This window comes from Galeopterus variegatus, unplaced genomic scaffold (assembly GCF_000696425.1).
Source record: "Galeopterus variegatus unplaced genomic scaffold, G_variegatus-3.0.2 Scaffold383, whole genome shotgun sequence".
Classification (NCBI taxonomy): domain Eukaryota; kingdom Metazoa; phylum Chordata; class Mammalia; order Dermoptera; family Cynocephalidae; genus Galeopterus; species Galeopterus variegatus.
The window spans coordinates 119,461-133,263 of NW_007726494.1; the positions used below are offsets into that span (position 1 = coordinate 119,461).

Consider the following 13,803-nt stretch of genomic DNA (forward strand, 5'->3'; position numbering starts at 1 on the left):
CGAGGTGTGGGCGCAGCACCGAGGGTTGCGATCCCGTTGCCGGTCCCGGTCCGGTACGGGCGCGACACTGAGGGTTGCGATCCGTTGCCGGACACGAAAAAAGACAAAAAGGAAAAAAAATAAAAATAAAAAAACCCACTTTTACTTTACTTAGGAAAGCATGCCCTAGCTAGATTTAATTTGAGGAAATCAGAGTATAATAAAGAAAGATAATAGCTTTTATTTTAATTATACAGGGTGTGAAAATGTCCACTCTATGCTGCTGTTATCATTTTTAACATACAAATTTTATCATCTCACTCTTAAAAAAAAAGATTTAATATTTCCCCAAGCAGTTCTATAATGCCTATAGGAACTTCTCTAATCTGATTTCCAACTTGCCTTAAAATCTTATTTCCCGTTCTGCTCTAGAACACAGGTTGTGAAACTGCATTGTGTGGGCCAAATCCAGACTGCTGCCTCTTTTTGTAAATAAAGTCTTGTTGGAACACAGCCACACTCATTTATTCGCATATTGTTTATGCTTGATTTTGTGTTATAATGGGAGAGGTGAGTAGCTGCAACTAATACTGTATGACCTACAGAGCCTAAGATATTTACTCACTGGCCCTTTACGGGAAAAGTTTGCCGATCCCTGCTCTAGGGAGCCCCTTAAATTTAACCAGGCCCCTCTGTTCTCACCACTCGCTCTGCTTGCCAAACCTTTTCGTGCATCTGAGCCATTGTACATATCATTCCTTCTGTCTGGCAGGCCACTCTCCCCTTTCCTGCTTAGAAAACTCCTCCACAAGCTATCAAGGCCCTGCTTCATTTTTAATCATCTTCTTGAAACTTCTGAATTCTCCAAAAAGTATTTTTTTTTCCTCCTCTAGGCTCCCATGGCACTTTGTACAGATGTAGATTAAAGCACTTATCATTGCTATTAATCATAATTGCTAGTTTTGTGTTCACGTCCTACTAGAATATGAGCTATAGAGGGTGGAGTTTTATATCTTTATTTAATTTTGCATCTTCAGTGTACCACCCAGGTGCCTGGAACCAAGTGGATGCTCAAGAGGTGACTGATTAATATTAGAGTGTTGGATGTTATTAACCAGAGCACAAGAAAGAGTGTGGGGGTAAACAGAAACACATACAACAGTTGGGGGAGTTAGAGAATTTTTAACTGTAAAGTATTTAGGAATTATTTTGTCCTACTTTTTCCCTGTCCTGCCATCTTACAGATGGAGAAAAAAGCTGAAGCTGAAGAGAGGGGACTTGGCCAAGATGATTGAGAGACACAGTACCCAGCTCTCCTGAATCTCAGTCGATTGCTTTTTCAGTTGTGTAGCTCCACCTCACAGAAATGCTTCAGTGGGGGTTGACTAGACACAGTGTTAATTAGAGAGTCGTTAGTAAAATTGTTAATATTTATTTCCAAAGTGGAGGAAGCAGGGTATTTTTTGGTGGACTGACCTCCAGTAGTAGGAAGCAGATTAGAGAATTTTACTATTAGCTCTTTCAGAGCTGACAAATAAGTTGATCCTCTATCTCCCTCAATTTTTCCTTTTGGAAGATAAGGATAATTCTCAGCCTCTGATATTGTCTCTACCTTATCTGTAAATCTGAATGCTTTTAAAGCTGCTTTGTATCCATGATGGTCTTTGCAATAGCAGCTTGGTGACCTGGCTTGTTATGATCAATTTAATATTTTTCTCCTTTTTCATGAAAGATTAAATTCAAAATGGAAAGCAGCATTTTTCAAGAGTTTCCCATATTTATCTGAGTGATGGGGATTTCCTGTTGCTAGATCCAGTTAACTGCTGGATGCTTCATATTCTCCAATTGCCTAATGGGGAGAATTTGACCTGGCAAGGAGCCCAGTTGTCCATCTTCCTGGGGCTGGTAACCATTTACAGAGTAATTAGGATGAGCTTTAGTGACTTCCTAGACATGTCTTCACTGAGGGAAAGGAGCAGAGAAGAGGAAAGGAGAGCGTGAGTGCTGACGAGCAGTGTCTGAGATGGACAGACAGTTCTAAATACCAGGAAAGTCAGACCTGTCATCTCAATGAGAACTTATAAACTAGAACCTCTCTTTCAATATTCGTAAGTTAGGTTTTAAGAGTTGTGGTTTTTCCTTACTAAGGAGCTGGAAGAGATCATATGACACTGTCTCCTTTCAAGTTAATGGGCTTTTAACATCTTTTTGGCATGTTTTATAAAGAAAGAAATTTATTTTTGCTAGATTTTCATTGTTCAAGCTTTGACAATAATACTTGTGCATAGTAATAACCTCAGTAAAGAGGTCTTGTTTGCATACAAACAGATTTCAGTTGTTGAGAGACCAAATTACGTCCTGTTGCTAGAAACATGGGCAGTATTTGGTCTCTGTTCATCAAGCTACTTTGTAATTAGGACTGTGTCCAAAGAACAAATGCCTCTTCTTCCATGGAGGTCATTTCAACTAACAATTCCCACTGACAGAATAAGGTTTTACAAGGAGATGCCTACACACAAGGAGGAGCTTTATCAAACGTACACATATGTATACATATATTCAGGCTACCCAGTGCATCTTTGATTGTGTCTGGTTTATTACTTTTTAATGTCAGTCAGCAAGGAAAATTTTAAAATATGGATAGACATTTGGTAAGATTCAGGTCAAAGCCAATATTTAAATTTCTAGACAATAAGTGACTTGTTTTAGCTGATTTTGTAAAGGAAAACTAACTCCAGCATGCAGGACTGTTTAAGGGGCTATTTATTCTTGGGGTTATATCCTCTAGTCTTTGGGATTTTCCCATCGTGCACTGGGTACATTTCTATAGTTGTAGAAGAGATTTATGCCACAATATTTTACAGCTGTCAAGCTCAAACACCACGAGGACTAACTCTTGCAGGACTGAAAGCAAGACTTGAACAAGCAGCTTAAGAGTAAGCAGTGAATTTAGAACATGTATGGAAGGGAGGTCCAACATTAACTGAAAGTAATTAAGAGGGTTTTTATTTTGGCACTCGAGGTTCTGACGCCAGATCCTTGATTTTGTCCGAGGAAATCTGGTGTGACATTTGTAGTGGCTCTATTTAAGGAGAGGAAGTTTGATAACTGATAAGAGCCCAGGCTCAGAGTCAGGACTTGGATGACTGGTGACAGCCATTTCCACAGTTGTCCTTGGGGACTATTGGGTGACCTTTTGTTGCCTCTTCTGCTTTTTTTTTTTTTTTTTTTTTTTTTTTTTTCAGGAAAGTAGATTTCTAGTTGGCCTGTACTACAGGAGACTCTGAAAGAGTTTTCTTCACAGGAAGTTATGCTTTATATAAATGAGCCTTATTTTGTAGAGTGATCATTGATCATTGTTTATTTTTTGAGCTATTATTTCCCAACTTCCCCAAATAAGGAAACTAGTGGAGGTTGGCCTGTACTACAGGAGACTCTGAAAGAGTTTTCTTCACAGGAAGTTATGCTTTATATAAGTGAGCCTTATTTTGTAGAGTGATCATTGATCATTGTTTATTTTTTGAGCTATTATTTCCCAACTTCCCCAAATAAGGAAACTAGTGGAGGGGGTTTAGAATTTCTTCCATTTAGAACTTCATTCATTAATGTCTCTCTTGGCTCTAACCAGTCAGATTACTGATTCCCTCCTCCATCTAGTATGTCAGCAGTCTGAAATTCCTAAAATTATTAAACCAACAGAGACATCTTAAAATGAATCAGTGAGAAGCAGGGAGTGCTTTGAGAATACCCAGCAGATAATTCCTTACTATGCTTTAGCCTGCAGAGGAGAGATCTTGTCTCACAGTTTTTATTCTTTTACTCAGGACTGGATACATAATTTGGGGGATCCGGTACAAAATGAAAGCATGGGGCTCTATGTTCAAAAATTATTAAGAATTTCAAGATGGCAACAGCACAGCACTAAACTAAGCATGGGGCCCTTCTGAACACAGGGTTCCATGTGACTGCACAGGGTGCACACGCAGGCAGCCAGCTCTGGTTTTACTTTTCTTCCTCTGGTGAATTTAATGGCTGGTACTTACCATCTTAACAAACATTCTCCTGTGACATCTGTCAGATATTAAATTTCAGGTGTGTGTCCCTCATGCCTTCTAATTTCTCCCAATCTCTCAATGTGTATTTTTCTCCCCTTCCTTCTCCTCCTTTTTAAGAGACATTTTCTTTAAAAGCCAGCTTTGATTTCTGCTTTTATGTCCTTTTTTTCGTCTCACTGCCATGACATCTGTTTATCTCAAAATCCTGGGCTGGTATTAAGCTAAAAGGTTCATGTGGGAAATGTGAGATTGACTGACAGTCATTCTGTGCGATGGGATCAGAGGCAGATGGGGACATCAATGGAGGGGCGCATGCTGTGGGAGGAGGCATGGCCAGCGCCTGACATCCGTACCAAGAAAACAGCGCAGCACAGAGGCTCAGGTGTAAAAACAACATTGGAGTTGGGGGTTGCTTTGTCCTTTCTCCAGTTGACATAGAAAATTCTGGTGACAATGAATACAAGGAGCTTTATCCTTGTATTCCTCCAATATGTTTGGAGAAAGCTAAGTGGTAGAAGTTTGCTGTCAGTGTACTAGGTTCCCCCAACATAGGAGATGGAATTCTTTTTAATCCATTATCAGAGCCCAAGAGAGAGAAGGGAGAGCTATCTTTAAATGATTGGACTTACTCAGGCTAGCAAGTCCTCCTCCTTTCCTCTTTACTGCTCCCTTCACCCATGTTTATAAAATGACCATCACGACCCACTTACATGGTGGAAAGAAGTCACAGTGCATGAGGAAGCCTGTGTGGCCGTTTTCAGGCCTGTTTTGCTCGCGAATGGTGGGGGCGGTAGGAGAGGTGGAAGAGGGGAGCAGGGCTGGTGGGAGGGACTTACATGGTGGAAAGAAGTCACAGTGCATGAGGAAGCCTGTGTGGCCGTTTTCAGGCCTGCTTTGCTCGCGAATGGTGGGGGCGGTAGGAGAGGTGGAAGAGGGGAGCAGGGCTGGTGGGAGGGGGTGGATAAGTCTTGGATACTCCTGATCATCAGCTGGCAAAGTCACCCGTTTTCCTGGGAGCTCTGTTGCTGAGGTCCAGCGAGGATATCCTCATGGCCTCTTCAAGCAGTTTGTTTTCATTGATTGGTGGATTGTGTTTTGGAATCAAGTTTTTTATTTAGTTGTGTAACTATGATGTAAGACCTTAAATATTTACTTCTGCTGCCCTTTCCTTATCAATAGTTAAATAGGTACTGTGGCCTACCTTCCATTTCAGGTGCAGCTGTGATGCACAGTTCCTGTACACATCAGTGCTCCACCTCAGTATTCCCAATCTGTCTGCTTCTCTACCTCAGGACTTTTTCTTCCAAGATCCAGTGAGATCAGGCGTGTTCAGGGTGGTATGGCCGTAGACAGGACTTTTTTCTTAAATTACCAGAACTTGCACAGCCTAAACTCAGAATGGTTGGGAATTTTAAGGAAGGGGAGGAGTTAATGCCTCTGGAGGTACCCCTCAAATAATGAGGATGGGAGTCTGCAGATAAGTGCCCCAGATGCTTTTCTTTGGAGGCACAACTCTGAGATGAATTAGACAAGAGTCCCCAGTGGGATAATCAGCTTCTTAACAGAAGAAATTTTCTTTTCTTTTCCTCCTTCTCTGTCTCTCTTTTCCTGCCTTTCACTCCTGCTTCCTGGGATCGCCTCCCATTGAGCTGCATCAAGTTGTAGTTTCAAGTTCTGCTTTCAGAAGAATACAAATTAAGAGATGTCCCAAAATGAACAGGATGCAGTGTTGGCCAGGCTAGCATGCATATATGCCAGCCTTCTGTATGTCTGGTTTAACTATGGCAATCCTTAGAGTGCAGGTCTTTGAACTTTGACCACTGAAAGAAAACCAGAAAATTAAAATATTCTTTATGTTGAAAAATTTCCCATATATTTATGGCATCTCATTATATATTTATCTAGCCAGTAAACTTTTACAGAGGCCTCTGTTTGTCAGGCATCATGCTGTAGACAGGCTGGTGCTAGAAAAAGAAGTAACGTGTGGTCCCTATCTAATGGAAGTGTGTGATCCATTAGAGATCGCAGTGCTAGGAGTCCGCCAAGAGAACAGTGAGGACCACGGACATGTCAGTTGTGCACCCACGGTTAGGAGCTATAACAGATGAGTGGGAAGGAGCCAGAAGGACAGACAAGGGGGGCGTTACCAGACGGGAAGAAGCCCGAGCGGAGGCAGAGAGGCACACACAGCTCAGTCCTGGGGAGAAGTGCAAGCAGCTGGGGCCCAGTTTGAGGCTAACATACAGTCAGGAGATGAAAGTATCTGCTTCATGAAGTGGGTGAAAGACAGCAAAAGTCGGTGAAGCAACAAGGAGCACTATCCTGAAACATCACGGGCACACGACAACTACTGCACTCCTGTAGTTTGCACTTGATAAAGCAGATACACAGGTTGCTGCCCCGAATTGTGGGAGCTGAACACAAGGCTTTTGGCTCAGGATTCAAGGCTTTTCTTTTTTTTTAAAAAAAATATTATAACAATTTTACTTCCATTTTTTAAAAACAATTCTCTTGATTTAGTCAGGGCCTCAGGGATATAGGGTGTTAGCCACTGTCATATCTAATAAGATCCATTTATTCTGGGCAAATCTCAACTTTCTTTGTCTTCTTCAGAAGAAAGGGCTCCAGGAATGCCTGCAGGTCTTGAAGTATAAATCGAAAGCACCTTTACTGAAATGTGGTGTGCTGAGCCAGGGGCAGGTCCTGCTGTGGCTAAACTCCTGCCCTGTGGCAGGCTGCAGTGCCTGCCCTCCTGCCACCACAGTGTGCTTTCACTTCCAAGGGTATCTTACAATGCCACAGTCTGATTTTTAGGTCCAAGTCAGCAGAAGATTCTGTCCAACTCCTTGGTAAAGATGCTGCTTGAAAACCCCTGTTTTACCTCATTGTTCCATGCAAAGACCTCTTCCTCATTCTTGAATTAAAAGCATAAAGAATGAGAGCAAACGTCTCTGTGTGTACAATGGGCATATCATGGGCAAGGCCTCAAAACTGTCGGTTGGTGATTGCCAGGGTGTCCATGGCCTTGCCCCCACAGACCACTGTGCTACCTTCTTGCTTGTCTCTAAGGAACACATTCACTCCCCGTTTGGTGTGGGGTGGCCTGCAGAGAACATTAAAGTCTGATGGGTCCCCTATACAGATTTGTGCATGGGCCTTTTTACGTTCATTCGCCACTTCATCATGGATGTTCTCACGTGGAAGCAGGTGCCTCCCAGTAATATAGAACATTAAAGTCTGATGGGTCCCCTATACAGATTTGTGCATGGGCCTTTTTACGTTCATTTGCCACTTCATCATGGATGTTCTCACGTGGAAGCAGGTGCCTCCCAGTAATACTCTGTCTCTCTAGAATGGGCTTTGTGGAGAGAGACATCCTCTTCTTTTCTTTGGTCTCTGCTGTGACTCTCCTTGTGTCAATGCACTCCAGTGGCTGGTAGACCTTCTGCATGGTGGTTGTGACATCTAGCCACTTTTGTGGCAGCTGTGGTTATTGTGGTGGCTGTCATGGGCCACCCACATGGAGGAGATGTTTTTGGCATACTCCTTCCCGAGTTGCCGGTGGTACCTGGCTCCATACCTCAGGACCCTGGGTGGGCCCCATGGTGCTGGTGTTGTGCCCAGTTGTGGGTGGAGGGCCCATTCACCAGCTTCATGCCTCAGGCCCCAGTGGGTACTTTGTTTTTTCTTTCAGTTCTATGTTAGATTATTTGCTGTTCCCACCACTTAAACTGGAACTAATTTGTTGTCCTTTGCTTACTTCTAAAATGGGGGAACTTCCTGTGGGACCAGCACTTGAGCCCTGGAGTTGAGCTAAATTGCTGCTTTGCTGCTGAGTCCCTGGGGAAGGTTTTTTGTGCAGCTCAGGTTTTAATGGTTGACTTTATAGGTACTTCTGGCTCTTGTGAGGTCTGGTACACCTGGGTTGTGTGAAAACTCTGGTCTGGGCCTGAGTCTTTTCAGCAAACTGCACACCCTACAGTTCTTATTCCCAACCAGTCTACACAGAGTGGGCCTGTGCTGATTGGTGAGCAGATCAGCTGTCCATGCTGTGCCCCGGTGTTCCCCCAGTGGGCCCATCTGTGCTACCGCCCATGCTCCAAACACTTCCCATGGGACAGGCCATATGCCGGTCCCTTGTGATGACTCACCGGCCTCTGAGTGGCTCCTTTTTTCAGTTATTGTGGCTCCTCTCTCCTATGTGGGTCCACAGGGACCTTGTTTGTGGTCTTGATGGCCTGAGGGCCACCAAGGCCCTCTTCTCCCCTGCTGCCTCCAAGCAACTCCATCCAAAGGGCACAGCTGTGGCTTTTGCCAGCTCTTGCTCAGTGTGCTCAGCAGCTCCAGCCTGGAAGAAGTTGGGATTTGAAATGGTTGGAGTGTTCTTTTCTTTCTCTCATCGTGGCTTCTCCCACCTTCTTGTACTCCATAGGTCTCTCCTCCTCTTCCCCTGAGCTCTGGTGGTCCCAGCTTGGCTGTCATTGCTTTTTAATAGTTGTAATTGGTTGATTTGTGGGAGAGAGTGACACTGGGGGCCATCTATTCTGTCATCTTGTCTGGAAGCCTCTCTATAGTATTTAGTTAAAAGTTTGGCTTTCTGGAACTTGTCATTGGTAACTGCTAGAAAATAGAGCCAGTGGATATCTCAAGGAATCATAGGCCTTCTTTTTCCACCTTTGCAGCCTCCCCATCTGGGGGTTGAGAGCTTTCTTTTCCACCAACTCCCTGCTTTGGGAGAAGATCACAATGCACACATTACCTGAAATGAACTGCATGTGTTGATTTGTCACTTACATGAACATGCCAAAAAAGGCGTATTTCCTGAGTTATTGTGCATAATTTTCTGTCAATTTAGTTATTGCTAAAATGGTTTAATTTTATATATAGCAAATCTACTTCTAATTTGGTTCTCTGAGACTGCCAAACCCGAATTTTATGCTGACGTAATTTGTCCCCCCAAATATATGCTCAGGTCACCAAGGGCATTCATAAATGAATACCTCATTTTTGTATATGAGGGAGTTGGGGAGGGGAGGGATAAAAATAACACTTTCTCAAAACAAAAAACTAAAAAACCCCAAACCTCCAAATTTGCCCTAAAGCCATTCAAAATTATTGGTTTGTCCATATTATGAATTTATAGGATGAGCTATATTATTAAGATAATTTTAAAAATTAACCCATTTTTGATTAGATTCCTCACGTTCCCCACTGCCATAGTATCCTCTTTTATCACAAATTTACTTAAGAAAATTATAGTGAAAATGGAGTCTTTTCTGAGAAATAAACCAGGCGCGAGAGAGACCATTAAGATGTTCTCAGAGAAATTAAAATTTTAAGCATTATTTTTAAATCTTTCATTCTTTTGCTAGATTATGTAAACTGCTGAACTTCACAAAGATTGCATGAATTTAATCTACAATGGGAAAACTGTGGCCATTAAAACCATCAAGATTTATTAACCTTTCTTTCGAGGTCTTTGATTTGAAATGTTCTTATGGAGATAGGACAGAATGAACTTACCTATTGAATGAAGCATTGTAAGATTTATAAGAAAAGTTATCTTAATCAGTTTTTTATCTGTTTTTTCTGAGATAACATAATTTTCAGGATACATCATTATGGTGCACTGAATTATAATCTACAAATTAGAATATAATTGTGCAATTGTGTTTAATTCTCTTGCTCACATTTTATATTAGGCATATTTCTTTTCAGACTTACAGTATTGTTTTTCATAAACAGCTATTTAAAGCCAGTCACGTAATCAAAATGATATTTATAGATGTTCAGAAAATGATTAATCTTAAGATTGTGGCAAAGCAGAAAACCTTACTGTGTGGTTTTGCCACCACAGCCGCCCCACCAAAAAATTCAAGTTTTGGTTAAGTTCCCTGAATGAGCATAGTGAAAATTAGTTGCTTCTAGAATGATCATACAGCTGAAAGACTAATTTATATTAGGAGGGCACACTGGGCTTGGCAGAGGGCATTGTGAGAAAGCAAAGCATAATTTTCCTCCAAACAAAGACAAGCTTGTTGGAGAGTATGCTTTATTGCCTGGAAATTCTATATATATGCAAAGTCGCTCATCAATTCACTGTTGGGTTTTGTGTGCTTGGTTTCTTCTTTTGTTTGGAAAAATCAAATGCTGAAAAAAAGTAAGCATAGCTCCACATGCTATAGGCACCGGGAAACCTACACATGCCAGTTCTCTTGGCATGCAGTGTTTCTTTTTTTTTTTTTTTGTCTTTTGTCTTTTTCCGTGTCCAGCAACGGATCGCAACCCTCAGTGTTGCCCCCGTACCAGACTGGGGACCGGCAACGGGATTGCAACCCTCGGCGTTGCTCCCGCGCCTCGCTCAGCCAGTGAGCGGGAACCGGTCTGTATGTGGGATCGGAACCCTCGGGAGGGAGCGCCGCCACGCTTCCCAAGCGGCGCACTATCCAGTGCGCCACCGGGCCGGCCCCATTGGCATGCAGTGTTTCTGTGTGGCGAGCTTCCTCCAGGAGGGATGGTAAGATGTGGGCTTCATGCAGGTAAAATCAGTGGATATGCTTCATCAGAACCCAACCGGAATTTCCGAAAAATGGCTTTCCTGCATCTTTTTTCTGATCCCTCCCTCTGTCAGCCAGGAGGATACATTGGGCAAATTAGGTTCACATCCTGAAGTCCACTCAGTGAGTTCTGGTTTTTTTTATAACAGTTTTATTGAAATATAACTTACATACCATACAATTTGCCCACTTACAGTGTACAATTCAATAGCTTTTTAGCATGTTATGCAACCACCACCACAACCAGTTTTAGAACATTTTTTATCACCCCAAAAAAACACCCTACACCACAGTTAGTATTCTCTTGAATACCATCCATATTTGAATAAATTAATTCTCCAGGATGCTTTTGAATGGGAGTTCTCATCTTTGGAACTGCCTTTTTCACTCCATGTCTCAGCCTCACAGCATAGTGACTATATTCAGTACTCAACATATGTCCAATGCGTTATGGCTTGCAAAGCACTTTCTGACAAGCTCCAGATGGGAGACCTGGCTGGCAGCATGACGAGGTTGGGGATGAGAGGTTTCGTGGTGACTGGGCAGCAGGAGGAGGGACCGTGTTACTTGGCAACATCCTTGGGGTGGCCCACAGGCTGAACCCTGAGCACAGCTGTGTCGAGTCTGGTCTGGGGTAGGAGCAGCAGGAGAGCCACTGGCCAGAAGTGGTTCTGAGCTGAGAAGAGGGTACCAGGTGGATTTCCATGCAGGAGCTTGGAGGATTTGGAGGGTCAAACATCAAGACAGAAGAATCTCAGAGCAGGAGCCAAAGATCTGGAAGGCAGGAGGAGCTCATGGTAAATATCCAGATGGGGATGAGGTCCAAGCCTAAGGAAGGAGCAGCCAGGAAGAAGTCCGTCATGGCTGCTGGATCCTACACCCTCCAGTGTGTGCCACCTGCGCACGTGGCACACCGCCTCCCACTCAGTATTGCCCAGGCTGCCTCCTCTCCACTCCCTGAGAATCTTGGGAGCTTGCTTCTTTCTCTCCCACTTCTTCCCCCCTAATATTTTTCCTCAGGCCCACCTCAGTCTGTGGATCCATTTGGACGGGCTCCTGAAGTCAGCATTCTCCCTCAGATACAAATCCCGTGCCCCTGCCCTTCACCGCCCCACCCTTGGCCAGCTCCTGACGCCCATAGGTGAGCCAAAGAAGCACTGGGCAGCCGTCCCAGCTCCTTGGGATGCAGACAGGCTGCATCAGCCCACTTCTGCTTGGGAGAGCGTGCAGAGGACAAACCAGGATGTTGTTATTCAGCAGCATGGGGGTGGGCAGAAAAGGTTCAGGCAAGATTCCCCTCTGCCCTGGGGTCCTGATTCAGAGTCCCTCATCTGGCTGTCCACCTTATGAGATGTCCCCACCTCTGTCCTTAAAGGTGCCATTTTCAGGGCCGAGCCCGTGGCGCACTCGGGAGAGTGCGGTGCTGGGAGCGCTGCAGCACTCCCGCCNTCAGAGTCCCTCATCTGGCTGTCCACCTTATGAGATGTCCCCACCTCTGTCCTTAAAGGTGCCATTTTCAGGGCCGAGCCCGTGGCGCACTCGGGAGAGTGCGGTGCTGGGAGCGCTGCAGCACTCCCGCCGCGGGTTCAGATCCTATATAGGGATGATCGGTGCACTCACAGCGCTCACTAGCTGAGCCACTGGCTGAGCGCGGTGCGGCCAGTCTCAAAAAAAAAAAAAGGTGTCATTTTCAGCTTCTGACGCTTTTGCCGAAGGAAGGAGAATCCTTTTTGTTCAGATGATCTGTGCACCATGTGTGTGGGTGGGAAAGTGGTTGGCAGTCATTTCTCTCCTGGTGAAACTTCTAAGGAGTTTTTAATAATAATAAGGCACTCCTCCACTTTCTAAAGTTTTCTCCTCTCCAAATTGTTCTTTATCCCCCCCCCAATTTAAATATACTTCACTGTATTCAATAGATGGTTTTTAAAAGCTATGTGTATATTGATTGAGGCAAAACATAATGCTATTTTTAAAACATCAGGAATTTTTTTTAACATGCAATAAAATTAGGAATACCTCTACATTACAAATATTGAAAAACACACACTGCTGTTTTTAACTTCGGGGTTTCATAAGCATGGCACACCTGTGTCATACTGTTTAGATTTTGTGTTGGCTAGTAGAAAGGTCATTTCTCTCCTTCTAGTGCTATAGAGATAATTTACAGAGAAGCCCAATGTAGCTATTTTCTGACTGGGGAATTGACAGTTGAGTGTTGTGTATGATCAACGATTCATCTGCATAGGACAGTTAGACCCTTGGCCTCTGTTAACATTGGAGGTTGGATATATGGCACCCTTGGACCTCAAGGCAGTCCAGTGCGGAGAACTCAAGGAAGCCAGAATGCACTCTCCAGGAAACCTAGTTACAGAATCTGTAAGGTTGACCTCTGATGGCAGTGGCCAGCATCAAAATGACAGTGCCAAAGAAGACTAGAAAATTCAGACTTCATCCAGGACAGTATTGGAGACAAGGGGAACCCCAATGTCCTCTAGGAAAGAGGGGCATGGGAAGGACAAGGCAGGATGTGGACTGCATTTAGGATCCAGCTCCAGTCCCCACTTGTCAAGGAAAAGTCTGTGAGGCCCAGGTATATGGGCCGACTACACAAGGTGGCATTGGGGAAGGCTGTGGCTTCGTAGCCCTGGGGCATTGCCCTTCCTGACTGTGTCCCTCCTCCCCATATAGCAGATAGCTGGACACAGGGGCAGCCAGGGACAGCTCTAACCCATCTCTGATGGTGGGACACAGTTCCCCACTCTGATGAGGACTCGCTTGACAGGCAACTAAGCCTGCAGAGTGGGGACATCAGCACCTGGAATTGAGCAGAGTTGGGGATGGCAGATATGGACAGAATAAATGTGTTAAGAGTAATCATTTAAAGCTTCAGCTCTGACTCCCTTTCATTTTTTGATAACTTTTTATTTTGTTATAATTTTAATGTACCCAGCAAAGTTGCTGTAATAGTACAAAGAACTCCCCTAGACTCTTCACCCAGATTCCGCCCATTGTTCACATTTTGTACCCATTTGCCTCCCCCTCCCTCTTTCTTATTTTTTTCTGAATCATTTGTGAGTACTTTAAGACTCTGCCCTAAATACTTTAGGGCATGTTGCCTTAAAACAAGGACATTTTCTTATATAACCACAATACAGTTGTCAAAATCAGTAAATCTGTTTCCTTTTAACACTAATAATATTCAAACACCATCC

General features: G+C 43.8%; 1 protein-coding gene across 1 annotated transcript in view; it reads left to right on the forward strand.

Annotated features, from left to right (window-relative positions):
- The window catches only part of RAPGEF4 (Rap guanine nucleotide exchange factor (GEF) 4), a gene marked incomplete at its 5' end in the record, with an annotated part of 123,364 nt that overhangs the window by 88,895 nt on the left and 20,666 nt on the right, over window positions 1–13,803 (forward strand). Inside the window, 2 exon segments of the mRNA XM_008568170.1 lie at window positions 7,564–7,598; window positions 13,287–13,311. Coding sequence (XP_008566392.1) covers window positions 7,564–7,598; window positions 13,287–13,311 — 60 coding nt within the window.